At 33.8% G+C, this 20,981-nt stretch overlaps 1 protein-coding gene and 1 long non-coding RNA gene across 7 annotated transcripts in view; both read right to left on the bottom strand.

The window, feature by feature from the left end:
- The window catches only part of gria4b (glutamate receptor, ionotropic, AMPA 4b), a 118,304-nt gene that overhangs the window by 57,613 nt on the left and 39,710 nt on the right, over positions 1-20,981 (bottom strand). For all 6 annotated transcript variants that reach the window (XM_051093949.1, XM_051093946.1, XM_051093950.1 and 3 more), the window contains exon 3: positions 2,629-2,868. In XM_051093949.1, coding sequence (XP_050949906.1) covers positions 2,629-2,868 — 240 coding nt within the window. The remainder of the gene's footprint in view (positions 1-2,628; positions 2,869-20,981) is intronic.
- On the bottom strand, positions 11,826-17,981 carry LOC127153026 (uncharacterized). Its single transcript, XR_007825162.1, has 2 exons — positions 17,317-17,981; positions 11,826-13,858 (listed from the first exon to the last, which is right to left on the bottom strand). It is a non-coding gene; the product is annotated as an uncharacterized LOC127153026 (long non-coding RNA).

Genomic DNA, 20,981 nt, shown 5'->3' on the forward strand with positions numbered 1-20,981 from the left:
CAAAATACAAAAATTACATTTTATTATTATTATTGTTACAAACAACAACAATAATAATAAAACTATTCTATATTATAAACATACATTATTTATAATAAATTTACTCTATATTAATACATTGTTTGGCAACCATAAATCTGTAGTTTTTTATTTCAACTATTAGCTATTTACATGTGTATATTTATTTATAATTAAGAAAAATAACATAATAACAAAAAAAGGGTTTATTATTATTGCTACAGCAATGTAATAATAATAATAATTATTATAAATTATTATTTATTTTGATTGATGATATTGTTATAACTATTAGTGCATCTAAAATTAAATATATAATATTTATTTTTAATTATTATCATACAATTTTATTGCATTTTTGCTATTTTTCATAATATTGCTTTTGCAGCTGTTTAATACAAGCAATATGCCTCTCAAGGCTGTGCATTACAGAACATATCACCAATATCTTGTATGAAATGTACTGTTTTGTATGACAGGAAATCTATTTTAAATGTGTTGAGAAAAAGAAAACAATGTGTGGAGGAGTTGGTCCATCCTCCACCTATGGATTTTACAGTGGTTATAGGCCAACATAACAACAGATGTGTAAACACTACTGTTTTTGCTGTATAAGCACTTGAGAAAGCAGATACAAGGAGTTTGAATGCTCTGATTTTGCTAACATTTCAAAAATATTTGATTAAGCTCACCATATGGATACTTTGCAAATAAAGTGGCCATATGGGATGTGAAGGAAAAACACATGCCTGTGGCAGATGTGAGAAGTCCAATCACAGAAACTCAAAGAAATCTCCACGTCAAGAACATCCGTGAAATGACAGAGAGCAGCGCATCTTATACACGCACAAGACAACAAAGATCACTTATGTTATTTATAGGATATTGTGCAATGAGCACTCATGATTTTTACAAACTCAGATGACAGAAAGATATTGTGCTCATCTTTCAAAGGAACTCTGTGCATTTCAGAAGTGTGTCAGAGCTAAAGCCACAGCTCACCTCCGGGGCTCCAGGGACAGTCTCAGTCTAGCACAGCAGAGCAAGACGAAGAAAAGAAAAGACATTGATGGAGAGGATAGGAGAGAGAGACAAGTAAGAAAGACACAGAGTGACTGTGTTTCTAGCCAACAAACTTCTCATTAGTGTAACAGAGTTTAAGAGCTGACCCTGCTCTCCAAAGAATAAACCTCTCTTTTAACAACACGCTCTATGGAAATAATATTTCTAGTCAGATGACTCTACGAGACAACCAATAAAGTAGAGTTTACATTGTAAACTCACCCACACATTGATCCAAACCTGTATAACTTTCTATCTTCTGTGAAACATAAAAAGGTGAAAAAGTTATTCATACGCTCCATATGACTATATTGTAAATCCTCTGAAGTCATATGTCAGGAACTCTATTTTCTGAAAGTCTTGACATCTGCCCTTGATCTCTTTAAAAGTTAAACTTGAGAACTAGCAATGACAGATTCTACTTCTGAGTCCTATCTTTTTAATAAATTAGTTGTTTAAAGGGATAGTTCACCCAAAAATGAAAATTACCTCATTATTTACCCAAGCCAGGTGTATATGGCTTTCTAATTTCAGTTATACTGAAAAATATCCTGGCTCTTTCAAGCTTTATAATGGCAGTGAATGGCTGTTAAGATTTTGAAGCCCAAAAAAGTGCATCCATCCATCATAAAGTATACTCCACAAGGCTTTGGGGGGTTAATAAAGACCTTCTGAAGTGAAGATGGTTTATAAAGGTTTACATTTGGATATTTTTCTTACCAAAACGAATTGATTTGCTTTATTAACTCCCCGGAGTCGTCTGGAGTACTTCTTATGATGGATTATTCAATAACACCACCCATTCAGTGCCATTATAAAGCTTGGAAGAGCTAGGACATTTTTTAATATAACTAAGAGTATTCGTCTGAAAGAATAAAGTCATATATACCTAGGATGGCTTGAGGGTGAGTAAATCATAGGGTAATTTTCATTTTTGGGTGAGCTGAATCTGACTGATTCTGTTCTTAAAAATAGAAGATTGAAAGTCATACAGGTTTGAAACAACATGACAGTAGCAGATTTCTAGCATTTTAATTTTTAGTGAACTGTTCCTTTAAGACATTATGCAGTACATCATTTAATATTCAAGCCAGTATGTACTTCATAAGCCTAAAGTACACTTAGTTTTTGTATGTGCATGCGTATAGTCGAACATTCAGCCTTTCAAAATATACTCCATTTGATGTTATGCGTGAACACGGATAGTCGACATGCGCTCTAGACAGCTTCATCCAAGTCCAGTGTCTCCTCTATTTTTCCCCTGTAAGTTATGACTGATAACAAATATTTTTGAAGTCTTTTAAACTAAAGCTGAGCTGTCTCATATCCTCTCGCTTACAAGTGCTTGTCAGTGTGAGCGTCTGTTGTTGTTGCTATCTCTGCTATTTTGTTGTCGTTTTTCTGTCTCTTTAGTTTAGTTTTCTAATGTGAAACAACAGCCCGGGTCAGTCTTGCCACCTTGTGGAACAACTGATTACTGCAAAATAACTTCATAATAACTAATAACTATTGTGTATTAGCGTGAGTGGGTGTGTTTTATTGTCTTACCCCTGTCGGTATCGTAGAGAAAGACAAAACGATTCCAGTCGTAGTGGTCTAGCAGGCTGAGAAGGGCGCCTCGGATGGAGGGCCGCAGCTGTAGGACAAACTGGCTCTCACCCTCTGTGGGGAAACTGGGTGTGATGAGGGAGATGTGCAGCGCACCGCAGAATGACGTTAGCGTGTGAACCGACCTCTTGTCGTACAGGCCGAAAATGGCGAACACGCCCCGCGAGTACTGCGAACAGACTGCAAAACACAACAACACAGAGGAACAGAGAGAGAGAGAGAGAGAGTTAGATGCTTAAGACTTAATTACATAAATCCTGAGGGAGGACTGAACATTTACTTTACTTTAGAGCAGTAGGACCCAGCTTACGTTAGTATTTACGTTAGGGTTTTTCTGTAGGTGTTCGAAACAGCCTGGGAAGCTCTTCAACCACCTAAACAAGTATATTTATTCTCTACATAATTTCTATTACCACGTCAACGAACTTTTTTTTTGGAGTTTTGAATGTTAGACAAAAATGGCTAATTTACAAAACAAAAAAATACAAAAGTCATTAAGAAAAACGACACCATGACAATACTGATACTAAGACTTTTTTTTCTCATAATTGCATGATATAAATTTGCAATTCTGACTTTGTAACTAACAATAGTGAGTTCATATGCAATTTTAAGAAAAAGTCAGAACTGCGAGATATGAACTTGCAATTGCAAAATTTTCAGTCAGAATTGTGAGATACAAACTCGCATTTGCAAGAAAAAGCCACAATTGTGAGTTTAGGCCTATATCTCATAATTCCAAGCAATTTGAGAAAAAAAGCTAGAATTGTGAGTTTGTATCTTGCAATTTTGACTTTATAACTCACCACTATGAGTTTATATCATGCAATCCTTGAGAAAAAAAGAAGAGAAATAAACTTGCAATTGCAAGAAAAAGTCTGAATTGTGATATACAAACTCACATTTGCGAGAAAACAGTCAGAATTGCGTGTTTGGGCCTGTATCTTGCAATTCAGACTTTATAACTTGCAATTGCAAGTTTATACCATGCAGTTTAAGAAAAAAATAGTTTATATTGCGAGATATAAACAATTCTGAGAAAAAAAGTAATAATTGCGAGAAATAAACTTGTAATTGCGATAAAAAGTCAGAATTGTGAGATACAAATTTGCATTTGCCAGAAAAAAAGTCAGAATTGGGAATTTCGGCCTTTATCTCACAATTCTGATAATTTCATGCAATTTTTGAGAAAAAAAGGCAGAATTGTGAGAAATAAACTTGCAATTGCAAGAAACAGTCAGAATTGCGCGTTTATGCCTGTATCTTGCAATTCTGGCTTTATAATTCACAATTGCAAGTTTATACCATGAAATTTGAGAAAAAAAAAAAGTCAGAATTGCAAGACTTTATAACTTGCAATTGTGAGTTTATATCATACAGTTTTGAGGAAAAAAAGGCAGAATTGTGAGATATAAACCTGCAATTGCAAGAAAAAGTCAGAATTGTGAGATACAAACTCGCATTTGCGAGAAAACAGTCAGAATTGTGAGTTTCGGCCTGTGTCCCACAATTGTGACTTCATAACTCGCAATTGTGAGTTCATACCATGCAATTTGAGAAAAAAGTCAGAATTGTGAGTTTATATCATGCAATTTTTGAGAAAAAAAGTCAGAATTGTGAGATATAAATTTGCAATTGCAAGAAAAAGTCTGAATTGTGATATACAAACTCATATTTGCGAAAAAACAGTCAGAATTGCGCGTTTACGCCTGTATCTTGCAATTCTGATTTTATAATTCACAATTGCAAGTTTATACCATGCAATCTGAGAAAAAAAAAGTCAGAATTGTGAGATATAAACTTGTAATTGTAATAAAAATTCAGAATTGTGAGATACAAATTTGCATTCGTGAGAAAACAAAGTCAGAATTGCGAGTTTCGGCCTGTAACGCACAATTCTGACTTCATATCTTATTGAAATCTTATTAATCTCATATACTTTATTTACAGTATAAGCTAATGGGACCATGCTAAACAGCTAAAACTTGTCCCCTCAATTTAACAGGCTACAGGGTGCTTGCTTTCTAAATGGGCTTTCCACAAAAAACCCAGAAGAAAGAAATCGGAAAAATGGATCCGTTCTATGTGGACTTGCTCATTATTGAGTCAGAGCTGCAGCTGTAAGTGCCAGCAGTTTCCAATATACACTTTATGTGCTGTATGATAATGAGCCTCACGCTGCTTCTCCCTGTGTTTTTGCAATTCTGAGAAACTTCAGTGGCTGCTGAGGCAACGTCTGATCTACTGCCTCAGCCTGAAGTGAGTAGTTAAGCAGGCCCGTCTCTGAAAATGTCTCTCATGTCTGACAGTCTTGCAGTTATTGTCAGTTTTCCCCTTTTCATATTTCCTTCTCGTAGCAAGTCCGACTTCTCAGCTTTGAAGCTTAACTGAGGCACGCTAATGGAAAAACCACCTGGCTTTGATGATTTTCGTTTTCCCGTTTCTGTTCCGAACAAACAGCCAAAAAGACAGCGGCATGTCAAAACTAACAACTCGCGATGTACGCTCACGGCAATGAGGGCGTTATTGTCATCGTACACAAGTAGGCTCGTTTAATCGATGGTATCGTAATTACATATTGCTGAAAGCTCAGCATCTAAAGTGCTTTGTCGTGGTTAGTTATTTTTGTATGATTCTGATTGGCACTAGCATGTGTCTGAAAGTAATTGTGGATTATTAGCGGGATCTTATTGTGCCATAAGTATAGGCTCTTTGATCATGGATGTGCTAAAAGCACTATCTCCATGACTGCACAGAATACATCTGCCTCGGACTGGGGGAAGGGAACGGAAAGACACCTGGATCTGATGGTGGGAAGCATCATTCCCACAGAGAAGCAGAGGCTAGTCGCACACACACTTCCAATATACAGAGCCAAACCAAGAACATACAGTGTTTCCAAACCTTGTACATGTACAACTCATTATTAAATGATTAGTTCATTATTTGGAGAAAAACGTTGGAATGTCTTCCTCAAAACCCTCAATTTCTTTTCAACTGAGAAAAGACATGAACATCTTGGATGACACTGGGGAAATGTTTATTCTTGAAGTGAACTAATCCCTTTAATACTATTATTCTAACATATCATCAATTTGTTTTAAATCATAGTTTTTTCTTCTTCTTCATTCGTCTTCTTCTTATGAATTTCCAAGTAACCCCTGCAACACACACACCTCTGGTTGGGAATCACTGTTCCAAAACCAGTCGTGTTTGTTCTCCTTATTATATTTGCACACCAGCAGAAACCACACACACACATTCAGCTCACACACCGTCATGCCCTTCAACATCTGCACTCCACTTAAACAGTTTTGTCTGAGACCTGCATACCAAGTCCCAGCGCCATAGGCTAGATGTTTATCCAATCAGGGAGAGAAATAAGATTGCGGCAGATTTTTCACACTGCAGTCGCTCTGTTCCACCTGATTTGCACAGTTAACCCTCTTTTGAATGCTGCTGAATACATTCTCTCACAGCACATGCCATACCACATATCCCAAATGAATATCTGCCACAAAAATTAGCACAAGGGAACAGTATTGTCTGAACTTCCCCAATTTTACTGTCAGTTTCCTGTTGTCCCAATCCACACAGCTGTAGGACACAGAAAATTGTATGTCAGCATTCACAACAATGAAGTTAAGTTTAAAATAAGCCAGCCATAATATAATACACAAATACATACAGTTGAGGTCAAAAGTTTGCATCCCCCTTTCAGAATCATTAAAAATGCTAATTATTTTACCAAAATAAGAGGGATCATACAAAATGCATGTTATTGTTTATTTAGTACTTACTTGGATAAGATATTTCACATAAAAGATGTGTACATATATTCCACAACAGTAAATAATAAAAAATGACCCAGTTCAAAAGTTTACATCCCCTTGAGTCTTAACACTGTGTTGTAACCTGAATGATCCACAGCTGTGTTTTTTGTTTAGTGATAGTTGATCAAGAGTCCCTTGTTTGTCCTATAAATCCTTCAAGTCCCACAAATACTTCGGTTTTCCAACATTTTTGTGTATTTGAATCCTTTCCAATGACTGTATTAATTTGAGATCCATCTTTTCACACTGAGAACAACTGGGACTTGTATGCAACTATTACAGAAGGTTCGAACACTCACTGATGCTCCAGAAGAAAAAAACATGCATTAAGAGCCGAGGGGTGAAAACTTTTGAACTGGGAGTGGTGTGCCAGCATATGATGTAGGATATAGATGTAGCGTAAGCTACAGTGAGAATATGCTAGTCTCGCAAGAACCAAGTTTTGTTTACAGCAAAGGAAAACCAGTCTCCTCTTGTCTTATATCGAAATCCTCTGAAATTTTTTCTTTACAAAACCTCATTTTGTACTACTAATTTATGACTGGTGTTTTGTTTTTCTCTCTCCACTGCACTTCACTGTTCGCCTACTTCCAACGTCATCAGCTGAAATGTCACTTACTCGTGGACAGTTAGCGGAAGTTAGAGATTAGGGTCTCTAAAGTTTTAAATATGGATTTTTTACTTACACAAACTGCTTCAGAAGGCCTATATTAACCATCCAGAGCTATGTGGAGTACTTTTTATGATGGATGGATGTACTTTATTGGACTTCAAAATCTCAACAGCCATTCACTGCCATTATAAACCTTGGAACAGCCCAGATATTTTTTAATATAACTCTGATTGTATTTGTCTGAAAGAAGAAAGTCATGTATACCTAAGATGACTTGAGGGTGAGTAAATCATGATGTAATTTTCATTTTTTGGGTGAACTAGCCCTTTAAAACAGCACTGGATGATGGCAAAGGTATCTCTAACATGTAAATACAAATACATTTCTTATATAAATGTAAAAATACATGAAATCAGCATGAACAATTCCCTACTACTGAACAATATAAAACTAAAACTGATCGTGACATAAGCATGCATCCAAAACAATGTGTGAGTGCCGACAGCGCAGCACTGAATTGCTATATAAAGCCACTACAAGCAATCAATAGTAATAATCAAATAAATAAGAGAAACTGAGACTGATAAAAAAATAAATATGGGACCTCTCGTAGAATCATAGGGTATAAATAGAATATTCTGTCTTTCCAGCAAGCCTAATAGGTTTTTGAATATTCTTGTTTTTAACAGGGACATTTCCAAGGACAGCTCCAGCCACGGGAAAGGCCAAAAAATAGGCACGTCTGGTCACCACAGTGTCAAATGCATCATCAGTGACGACTGAACTTCAATGTTTTAGTAAAGTAGAGACAAGTTCATGAGCAGACAGGGCTTTGGGGGAAACCACAGATAGATTTTTTGAGCTCGCCTTGGTCTTGAGACTACATAAATGTGTTTCAGTCACACTTCCACTGTCTGCAGGGCTGGATATCTGCTAAAATCACCACACATATCCCCGGGGAGAGAGACGGTGGGGGTGGGGTGGAGGTGTATGCGCTAAAGGGGACACAGAGGCTCCTTGTAGCAATCAAGACTGCAATTACGTTAGCAAGATTCGCACCAAACGCTCCTCCAGTTCAGTATTCCCCCTTCTCTAAACACTGAAACTCCAGCTTAGTTGTTTTCTCTGTCAGTCTGACCTTTTTAAAGGGACCACGTCTGTTTAGGAAAACAACCCAAGGAAGGTTTTATTTGACATTATCAAAAAGCCACAGCTCAGATGCCCTTTGTGTGTACTCAGGATACTGTAAACACACAGTGTTTCAAGCAGAGCTGCGTGTTTCCCCTTAGGAGTGAAAAGAAGGGTTTGTTTTTAATAGGCTTGATTTTATCAGCTGTTCTATTAAAGAGCGCACCGTTTGTGATGCCGCCGCTCTACAATTGGCAGTTTCCTCACTGCAGTGGTCCATTTCGCTATGGCCCACACTACCAATGACCCCTAAAGCGCCTCCACCAACATTCCACTCAAATGAACAAGCAGGTCAGTGCTGTTATCACACACTTCCATAATCAATGAATGTCTGTGTGCGTGGATCGGACAATCTACGTGCTGTTTTATATAACATCAAGCACATTTAAAGGAACAGTTCACCCAAAATTCTGTCATTATTTTCTCACTTTCATGTCGTTCCAAACCTGTATGACTTTCTTTCTTCTGAAGATATAATAAAAGTCGCTGGTTTTTAAAAGTTGTTTTGGACCCCATTGACATTTCATGTATTGACAAAAACATGAAAAGTGGGAAAGTGAGAAAACAATGACAGAATTTTAATTTTAAAGAAGGTTTTTGTCTCCACTACTGGTGTACAATAATGAAAAATTTATTTTCTGGAATTTTGTTCATAGCGATAATTAGACAATATTTTGGTGAACGTTATTGCGCTGGTATTTTGTCAGGTTTAGGACTGTCGTGGAAAGCTGACTTCCAAAGCTTTTGACTCTGATAGTACACATACATCACAGAGACATCTGTTTGACGTCTACATTTACATTTGGAAGACATATTTTTTAGGCTGTTTGCTCATCTGCAAGTTTGTACATAGCAGATAATTTCCAGATCAAGTGATCTTTAACAGACATCTGGCAGACGTACATCTGGAGACCCTGATAGCACACATACTTTTCTGTATCACAGAAACGTCTGCAAGACATTTGGAAGACATATTTTTTAGGTTGTTTGCTCATCTGCAATACATCTATAAGAAGTTTCCTATCAGATGTCAAATAGACGTCTATTAGATTTCTTTAAGATGTTTATGATTTAGAATAGATGTAATCTTACAGATGTCTGTTAGATGTTTGCACACAGCAGATGCTTTCCAGATCAAGTGATCTTTAACAGACATCTTGCAGACATACATGTGCTATCTGGGGATATTCTTCATAATTTGTCCAGCAATTAGTTTGCAGGTGAACCTTTTAAACAAAAGTTTCAATTGATTTTTACCTTTTATGAGCATTTTTACCTTTTTAAGTCCAATTTTTTTTCAAACCTAATTAAATGTATGCCAATCAAATTTAAACGGTACCAGTACATTTAAATAGTAAGACACTATAGGGCTGTTACCAATCAAATGAAATCAGTATCAATAAAATTTGTGTTTTCAATGCAGAGTTGGCACAGAATCTGGATCTGAAGGGGCATTTAGATGCATTTACATAGACTGTTTAATGCAGTTAACGTGCAGTGCAGTGATATTTAAAATGATTTTGGGAAAATAGGGAAAATATACTTTAAATATAAACCTAGAATTGCCACTGTATGAAAATCACTGTATGAGTGAGCCTTTGAGTCATTCATTTAACTGATTCTTTCAAACGGCTGATTGATTCAGTAACGTAATACCATTCTGTGCAGTTCAGAGATGCAAAACAGTACTGCTGTTGTTTTGAATCTTATTTAGTTGACGAAATAGAGCAAAGAGAGGAACTTGTGTCTAAAATGTAAGTCAATTAATACTAACTTCTTGTTTACTGGACTGTCATAGTGTATGCGCACACACTCTGGGTGAGATTTTGTTCTGTTTTTGCGATATACTCATAATGCTCCAAAAAAAAAAAAAAAAATCACATATAGTTTAAATAACAATTATGATATTTTAGAGGGTTTGCATTTACATTACCCGGATGTGTGGCCATATTGACTATACTTGGATGTAAACAACAGAATGGATTGCATGGTAAATGTACTACTGAATACGCTAATTTCTAAGTTCTGCTAATTTATGCTGTCTAAACCACGGAAAAAAACGTGTGGAAGCTGCTGAATCATACAGAAGGACTTAGTAAACAGGAAAGGGCACAATATTTTGACAAACTAAAATTAATAGGTGGTAAAGATACATACAAGCAGTATTAATTAAGATATTAGCCAAATATTTCACATATCTGACTGGAAATGATAAGAACAAACATGAATGTTGTCAAGATTCTTGCCCTGGAAATCCTGGTTCAGTTTGGCCAACCTCAAACGTCTTTTGTTCCTCAGACAGTTTTTTGCACTCTTCACCTTGATTTGTTATAGCTTTTGGCAGTCTATAGTACTCCAAATGTTTTTCCTGGTCCAAACGATTAGTGCAGCCCAAAACATGACAATAATTGACCATTTTCAGCAGCAATAATCAGCAAAATATGAGTCTCATTCGGTGGCATTATGTTCAGTGCCACCAATATGGCCGACTGATGACACGTCGTGAAAACACTCTATGCTAGACGATATATATCTCACACCCCAAAAACAATATTGGACCCCATTAATTTTTAAGGACTAAAAATATCTTCTTTGCGCATCACTGAGGAAAAAAAATTATATATGATTAACAACATGGAAAACGACATGGAAAGAAAATAATAACAATTTACATTGACCTTGCTGCAATTTCAGTGGTAGACTTTTTTTATCTGACCCAACCAGAAAGAGCATTTACGACATGACTAATTCTGTTCGGGCCTATAGACAGAAGCTTGACCAATAGCTAGCATGGATATTTTATAGTGTTTCAGGTTAGCATCTGTGCATCTGCAAAATGAATGTTTCCCAAAGGTGAAATAAACCAGCTTTTGCTTTAATTCACATGATCCATACAAGAATCTGATTTACGACACAATAACGTCTCGCAGGTCTTGCCTTCTAACTCCTCTAGTCGGACACCTAAACAGCCGAGCGTGTACGTGAGAGGGGCAAGGAATAAGCAAAGCTCGGCTGGCTTCTGATTCTATGTAAACCATGAACTGCAGAAAAACAGATCCCGCTTTCCGCTTCACGCATCACTGCCGCTGACAGCTTCACTCGCAGTGCGCTTGACTTCATCTCCCACAATGCCTCTGGGACAGAAAAGATGGATTAGGTTTCCCTGTCTGCCCGGTCCCTCTCCTTCAGACCAGAACCTTAAAGATTATGACAAAAAATGCGGAAAAATAGACGAAAAAGCAGTAGATGTTCCATAATAGAGAAACTGCTAAAAAGGTGAGTTAAGGCGAAGATGGATCTTGATTTCATACAATTTTAAAGGGGGTTTAGTAGTGAGTTTGAAGTCTGAGAAGCCATTAAAAACCATGAAGAACATCCTTCAGTACATGACTGCTTTATCAATACTAATGGCCTGGTCATATGAGGAAAACTAACCTTTCTAAAGGCTAAACTGCTGCCTGTCACTACGTAAGAGATATGGATACTACTAAGACAGAATCTGATTGTTTTCTTCCCAATTTTATTGTAAAGGTGTAAAGGTGAACAGGGAGTGCTGTAACAACAAGATGAGTTGCAACATTATCAGTTTAAATCAATGAATGTACAAATTATCACTATTTCACAGACAAAAAACAATGGCAATACCTTGCGATGGGAAAATATTTTTGCCCTGACGCAAAATTCATAATCGCACAGCTTCATATTAAAAAAAGATAATAATATGCCTTTTGTAGAGCAGCTTATAGCTGATTTTTAACATTTTTTAACTGAACTTTACACAGTTATTGAACTGCATTACCAGTCAAAAGTTTTTGAACACTAAAATTTTTAAGTTTTTTGTTTTTTTTAAATCTCTTCTGCTCACCAAGCCTGCATTTATTTGATCTATTTGATTAAAATAACTGCTTTCTATTTGAATATATTTTAAAATGTAATTTATTCCTGTGATCAAAGCAAAATTTTCGTCATCGTTTCTCCGATCTTCTGTGTCACATAATCCTTCAAAATTATTACTATTATCAATATTTAAAACAGAGTTTTTTCAGAATTCTTCAATGAATAGAAAAATCCAAAGATCAGCATTTATCAGAAATAAAAAAGCTTTTGTAACATTATATACTATACCATTCAAAAGCTTTTTTGGGAAAGAAATGATAGAAATTAATGCTTTCATTTATCAAGGATGCTTTAAATTGATCAAAAGTGATGATGAAGACATTTATCATGTTACAAAAGATTTTTATTTTAAATAAATGCTGTTCTTCTGACTTCCTATTCATCAAAGAAACCTGAAAAAATTCTAGTCAGCTATTTTCAACATAATAATAATAATAATAAATGTATTTTGAGCAGCAATTCAAAATATTACAATGATATCTGAAGGATCATGCGACTGGAGTAATGATGCTAAAAATTCAGCTTTGAAATCACAGGAATAAATGACATTTTAAAATATATTCAAATAAAAAAATGTTATTTTAAACAGTAAAAATATTTCAAAAATTCTGTTCTTTGGATCAAATAAATGCAGGCTTGGTGAGCAGAAGAGATTCTTTTAAAAAACATTAAAGATTTTACTGTTCAAAAACTTTTGACTGGTAGTGTATATCAAGATTAAACTGATTTGAGCTGGAAAATTACTATTTTCGACTATTGTCGTTTACACTATTGTCGTTTATTTGCCTCATATTTGAAGAAGCCTGCATCACTGATTCTATTATTTTCCTTATTATAGTTTAAATAGAGTTGAATATTACTACAGAAGCTGTTATGATAGTGTGAAGCACTACATAAAGGTGATGACTTGAAATTACTGTTATTTGCTCATGAAAATTCCCTGAACAACAATAAATGTGACTGCACCTTTAGAAATGAGCTACAGGACTGAAATTACATGACTTTAAAAGGTGAAAGTCACTGTAAATACAAAGTAAAGGACAAAAGAAAAAATCTAGTGAAAGAAAGTGTAATTTCAAGCTTGTTAATGGATGTTAAATGTCATAGCAAGTTTCATATGAATCATCAGAGTCTCTTGTTTGATTTGAAACAAGCTTTTCATGTACATGCTAAAAATCCAAGTTGAATAGAAATCCGATCTTCTGTTACCTAGTTGCAAGCACTTGATAAAATAGATTAGATTTCTCTCCTGAGACCAGCGTGTTCGATATTTATAGAAAAATCATGGAGTGGCTGAATGAGATTTTTTTTTTTTTTTATGGGGAGCCAAAGACGATGAAGCACAACTGTACAGACCGAGACAAGAGAGAGTGTCAGCGTCATTCCAGCACTCAAACACGCACTGTGACTAATGCTGGGTGGCAAATGAATAAACTAACACTTGTTAGTGACATTTATGAAATTCGTCATCACAGGCATTAATGGTGAGAGGCGAAAGCAAAAGAAAACATTCGTGCCGTCTCTTCCGGAAGCAACGGTCACATCAATGAAGCCTGAGGTGTACACCTTTAACATTGAGCACTGCAGTTTATTCTCATGACCTCACATCCTGTTGATGTCAGACTCACTGCTGCCATTTCTGAAAAAAAAAAAAAAAGCAAAAATACTTTCTTAAGTTTGAGAAAGCTGGTACACGACTTCCTAAGATAGCTTCTTTTAACCAAAATTCAATGCAGATTTTTACAAAAGATATTTCAATACATATTTTAAATAAATGCTTTTTCGTCATCAAAGAATCCTGGACTTTCATGATTTTTTTTTTTCACAAAAATACTAAAATATGTAATATATTTTTAGATACACTGCCATCCTAAAGTTTGGGATCAGTATGAGTTTTAATGTTTTTTAAAGAAGTTTCTTATGCTCATCAAGACCGCAGTTATTTGATTTTATTTGATTGTTTTTTTTATTTTAAAATACTTTAAAATATAATTTATTTCTGTGATGCAAAGCTGCATTTTCAGCTTCATTATTCCAGTCTTTAGTGTCACATGATCCTTCAGAAATCATTCTGATATGCTGATTTATTATCAATGTTGTAAACAGTTCCAATATTTTTTGGAACCTGTCAAAGTTTTTTCAGAATTCTTTTATGAATAAAATGTTAAAAAGAACAGCATTTATTTAAAATAGTAATCTTTTTTAACAATACTGTTTAAAGTTTGGGGTCAGTAATTGTTTTCCTTCTTTTTTTTTGGACAGAAATTAATATTTTTATTAAGCAAGGATGTGTTGAAGTGATAAAAAGTGATAGTAAAAACATATTTTGAAAAGATGTGCTTTTAAAAGGAATACTGCACTATTAAACTTTAAAACTATTAAACTTTTTTCATCAAAGAATCCTGAAAAAAGAATCACAGGTTCCAAAAAAATATTAAGCAGCACAACTGTGCTGAACATTGATAACAAATCAGCATATTAAAATGATTTCTGAAGGATCATGTGACACTGAAGACTGGAATGAAGATGCTGAAAATTTAGCTTTGAATCACAGAAATAAATTATATTTTAAAGTATATTAAAAAACAAACCCATTAGTTTAAATTGCGATAATATTTTTACAATATTACAGTTTTTTCTGTAGTTCTGATCAAATAAAGGCAGCCTTGATGAGCAGATTCATTTAAAAACATAAAAAAATTGTACCAATGGCAAAATTTTGAACAGCAGTGTATATGAATAATCATATTAAATATATTAATTTTATTTTTTCACAATAAATTATGATTATCATACATTTTGAGACACCAACTAAAATATCATTCAGCATAACAACAGTTCATCTGCTAAAACATCGTCAGGCATATTAAAAACAACAATTATTAGTAGGGCTGCACTATTATGATAAAAATTATAATTGTCGATTATTCCCTTGAAATTGTAAGTGCGATTATTATTTACGATTATCACAATTTACATTAAATTATGTTTTGAATAGCTTTATACCACTGTTTGAAGAAACTGCATGTCAAATTTTTATATATTGCTTCTACTTTAAATATAAAAAAAATGTAAATTTTAAAATTAAAAAAATTAAATGCAAAAATTAAAACAATGAGGAAAAAAAACTTAAGAAAACTGTAGAAAAAATACACACTTTCTCACACAGACACATCTTAAGAAAGCAGAATAATGTAAGTGTATTTTTATTATTTTTTTTTTTTATTATTATTATTTTTTTTTGTAATTGTGACTTTGAACGATTACATTATTGTGGCAACTGTAATTGTAATCATGATTAGAAATTCGATTAATTGTGCAGCCCTAATTATACGGGGACATTAAAAGACTCTTTCAGGATCTCAGTTCAGCCCCCAAATACAAATTAATCATCATTTTTAATCTTTATCTCTATCCTTCTATTCACTATGTTTTACCCATTTCTCAACAAAACATTTTTACTTATTTAAAAATAAAATATAGTATCACTTTTTCTTAAAAAAGATTTAAATAAGTACACACTGTAAAAAACAATTTGTTGAGTCAACTTAAAATAATTTGTAACCAGGCTGCCTTAAAATTTTAAGTTCAGTCAACTCAAAAAAAGTTTATTCAACTTGAAATGTTAAATTATACTAAGTGACAACTTAGATATTTGATTTGAATCAACTTAAAAATTTTTTAAAGGCAGCCAGGTTACTTACCCATCTGTAAAATTTATCAATCACAAATATCTAAGTTTTTACTTAGTACAACTTAACATTTCAAATTGACTAAACTTATTGTAGTTGACTGAACTTAACATTTTAAGGCAGCAGGGTAACAAATTATTTTAAGCTGACTCAACAAATTGTGTTTTTTTATTTTTTACAGTGCAGATCAAAATAAGAATATTTCTTGATTTTTACATAAATATATCTGTTACACTGAATGACGTTGGAAGATTATTTCACTAATTTTTTGGCATTTTATTTTCATAAGTTATTTGAAATTTAAAGCAGGAACTTTACTTGCATTTACACTGCCCTCCAAATGTTTGGAAACACCCCTGGCAAAGTGTGGTTTTGGACAATATCAGCATAAACCCTTATCATTTTTTGGTGCAAATACATTAAAGTAACTTGACATTAGCAATGAAGACCAACAATAATAATTTTCATTTTGATTACATAATAATGGCAATACATACATGTCAAAGTCAGACATGCCTCTTTGCCAGCTGTGATGACTGGTTACTGGTTTAAATTTGGCCCAGGTTTTTAAAAGATTTTTGGGTCAGCACTCCTTAATAGCTTCAACGATTGATTGCCAATTAAGTTTAGAATATAATGAATTTAGGCCCAGATTATGCAGAGCTGTAATAGCTGCTAATGGTGGATATTTTGATGAATCGAAAATGTAAGTTTTTTCTGTGTATAAACTGTTTATGTAATAAAATATATTTTTGTAGTTTGTGTTGTCCCTTATCAGTGCAAAATCATCACAAATTAAAAAGGATTCATGCCAATATTGTCCAAAACCCCACTTTTCCACACTGTAAAAAACAATTTGTTGAGTCAAATTTGTAACCTGGCTGTCTTAAAATTTTAAGTTCAGTCAACTCAAAAAAAGTTTATTCAACTTGAAATGTTAAATTATACTAAGTGACAACTTAGATATTTGATTTGAATCAACTTAAAATTTTAAGGCAGCTGGGTTACTTACCCATCTGTTAAGTTTAGCAAACACAAATATCTAAGTTGTTACTTAACATTTCAAGTTGACTAAACTTATTTGTGTTGACTGAACTTAAAATTTTAAGGCAGCAGGGTAACAAATTATTTTAAGCTGACTCAACAAATTGTGTTTTTTATTTTTTACAGTGTAGGGCATTTCCAAACGTTTGGAGGGCAGTGTACGTCTATAAAATCACTTTTGTAAATTTAATTTGATGCAAACATCAAAATCTTTGGCCCAAACACATACAAAAACTATAATAGCCTAAAATACAATTCAGTTTTTCCATCACTCCCAGCTATACTAAAAGAAACACTGTCTTCCCCATAATTCAGTCTGTTTTTATGGTAGCAGACACCAGTAAAACATATCTTTAAGTACTTGTGGAACAGTGTGTGCCTGTGCTGCACAATGAAGCTCTTCCCCTGTTCTTCCAGATCCAGACATCAGTAAATCATCGGCGCACTGATGTTTATCTAAGCAATCAGACGATACATATTCATATCCTCTCGCAATGATGACACAACGCGAGCAAAAGGGCCTGAGATGATAGCAAAAGTTGGCATTTACATATCACAGTTGATTCCTAAAAGTCACTTCCTTTACCACGTCGCCGTCTCTCTGTCTCTTTTCCTTGACGCAGCACAGACGCCTCGGTTTCCTCAGTTCTTGACAAATACTGTTCTCTCTCTTTCAACGTTTCTCCTGCTCTCCTCTATACGGCTGAATGCCAGGGTGTGCCTTGCAGGGGAGAGCTGGCCCATTTCTTTCTCTCTCTTTCTATCCCTCGCTCTGGTCTCCGCCGTAGTTGACGCTTCTCTTGTTCCTTCTGTTGCCTGTCTTGTGTCTCTATCCTTCACTCCTATGCTTTTGTTGTAGTCTCTGTATCCTTTGTGACTCCTTTTTTCATCCGGTATCTTTGTGTTCTTTCTGTCTTTTCTTTTGTGCCCGCTCTCCCTGACTGCTGCTCCTCCTCCTCCTCCTCTCTCTTTCTCACTCTCACTCTCTCATGTTCGCATTCACATGCGCTTCCTCAGAGAATTCTTTCTTTTTATTTATATATTTATTTATTTACTCATTCATACTGCCTTAAACTGCGTGCTGAGCTTAAGAGAGAGAAAGAGAAAAAAGCAGCCGACAAAAAGCTTCCACCTAGTCTGGCTTCTGTTTAAACCTGAAGTCCATTTACAGACACAAAGCACAATATCGGTGTGCGGCACCTAAACCAGATGCAGGATTAGTTTCGTCATTGAATGAAAGAAGCGAGAGAGAAAAAGACCAGAGCACATACTGTTATAAAGAAAAAGAAAACATTTCACCAGAAAATATTACTTTTGTAAGAACAGGTAGAAGTAGGGTACCTGATGTAATAAAAAAAGTACATGGATATGCAAAAGCTGTTTATATTTTTAAATAAACACCTGAAATGCATTCAATATTAAAAGTAAAATGTAAAAATTAAAACTGTAATTAGATTAAATTTATTTAAAAAAATGTATTATTAAATAATTTAATTTAATAACGTAAATTGTTAAATTAAATATTACATAAATATATATTAAAAAGGTAAAAACTTTAGTGCTGTCAAATCGATTAATCATGATTAATCGCATCTAAATATAAATACACAAATGCACATGAATATATTTCATATTTACACGTGTATATATGTATTCATATTTATATATGATTTATATTATATATAAATATAAATATATATTACATTTATTTAATATATACATGTATGTTTGTATATGTATATACAGGCCTACATAGAAATATTAATTTATCAGTTAATCAATTTGACAGCAATAAAAAAAATTATATGAATTTAATTCACATTCAAATGAATGAATGAATAAATAAATAAATAAATAATAAATAATAAATTAGGGCTGCAAGACGATTAATAGCGATTAATCGCAAATAATCACAATTAGTCACATTCAAAATTAAAGTTTGTATGTTTATATATATATATATATATACACAAATATTTAAGAAAAAAAAATACACACACACACAAAATAAATATACACAGTACACACACAAACTTGTGTAAACTTTTATTTTGAATGCAAATAATCATGATTGCAGTCCTAAAAAAAAAAAAAAAGTTTTGAAAAAAAAAAAAAAAATCAGTTTTGCTACATTTGAAAAATAAATAAAATGTTTAACCTTGAATAATGTCATAATATAACATAATTTAATATAACATAATCATTTTCCTCAGTGTCTTTTTAAGAAAAGGAAAACATCTATTATATTTATTAATTACATTTATTTAATATATACATGTATGTTTGTATATGTATATACAGGCTTACATATAAATATTAATGTATTTATCAGTTAATCAATTTGACAGCACTAAAATATAACATGTAAATTTATATTAATTTAATTCACATTAAAATAAATAAATGAATGAATGAATGAATAAATAAATAAATTAGGGCTGCAAGAAGATTAATAGCGATTAATCGCTAATAATCACGATTAATCACATTCAAAATTAAAGTTTATGTTGAGGTACTTGGAAAAATTTCTGTTTTGCTAAATTTAAAATAAAAAATGTTTAACCTTGAATAATGTCATAATATAACAATTTAATATAACACAGTCATTTTCCTCAGTGTCTTTTTAAGAAAAGGAAAACAAAAAAAATGCATAATATACATAAAGTCTAAAATTAATGCAATAGTGAGTTAAGGTACTTTTTAGAAATATTTGATTTGAAACTTACAATGAATTTATTCCACAACTAAAGTGTCTTCAATCATCCTACAGTATGACAAATAAATATGACAATATGTGAGCTATACCTTCCAATAATGTTACATGCATAACAACTACAAAATGTTTCATAAAACGCTGTATAAAATAGAATAAAGCAATTCACACTGCTGGACATGTCAACCAAATGCCACATTTGCAAACACTTCAAAAATATCACGGCTTATCAGTTCCACTTAAATCATGAAACAAAAAGCAAACACTGTCACCTACTATTTACTACCAACCATTTAATTATCAAAATAGCAAAAGATGGTGTTAAATTATTTACACACAACCTAATTAATATTCATAAGCCAATTCTTTTAAAACAAAGTGAAGCCCATGACAACCTTAAAAAGGGGCATGTTGCAGTATCTGGCAAATCACAGGAGGGATGTAAAAGAACTCCATATAATGTGTATTGGTGAGTAAATATGAGAAAGGCTCTCAGGGCGCCCTACACGCCTAGGGGATGTTATTAATTCAGCCCACTCTTAAATTAAATCAGCACAAAAGAGAAGAGGAGGAGGATGTTATTCTGCAATGCTCTGGGATTTGGGTCTAGACACACATAAAACACACACACACACACAGACTCCTCTGTCCGAAGACGATTGGTTTTTACAACACAAACTGTCAGAACCACTCACCCTCAGAGATGCAACTCCTCCTCAAGACTTTCCAAGAGTACTATGAGAGAAACATCTCCAAATTCAAACTATACTTTAAATAAAGCTACTAAAAGAGTCTTAAAGGGACAGTTCACCCAAAAATGATAATTCTGACGTTAATTACTCACTGATGTCCTTACTTTTTTTCCGGGCCATGAACATGTCAGCTGTGTTGCTGTCTATGTAGGGTCAGAAAGCTCTCGGATTTCATCAAAAATATCTTAATTTGTGTTTTGAAGATGAATGAAGATCTTACAGGTTTGGAACGACATGAGGGTGGGTAATTATTGACAGTTCTAATTTTTGAATAGCCAAAGTGACCATCAAAATGGGATAGATGTTTTAAGCAGAACCATTCAGTTACATCAACAGTATCTACTGCAGTAAGGTACTGCTTTTTCAGAAGAGACAGAGAAAGGTTATGGCTTCTGTGGCACAATTCAGATGTAGCGCGATACTCTTTTAACCTCATACATGGGCAGCGTTCCATGGCAGCGATCAGAGTGAGAAGAACAAATTATACCAACCATCCTGATTCACAGGCCTCCTCTGCCGGCCAATCACTTCCCCTTATTCCCCTGAGTCACACGGTGTCAT

This window comes from Labeo rohita, chromosome 21 (assembly GCF_022985175.1).
Source record: "Labeo rohita strain BAU-BD-2019 chromosome 21, IGBB_LRoh.1.0, whole genome shotgun sequence".
Classification (NCBI taxonomy): domain Eukaryota; kingdom Metazoa; phylum Chordata; class Actinopteri; order Cypriniformes; family Cyprinidae; genus Labeo; species Labeo rohita.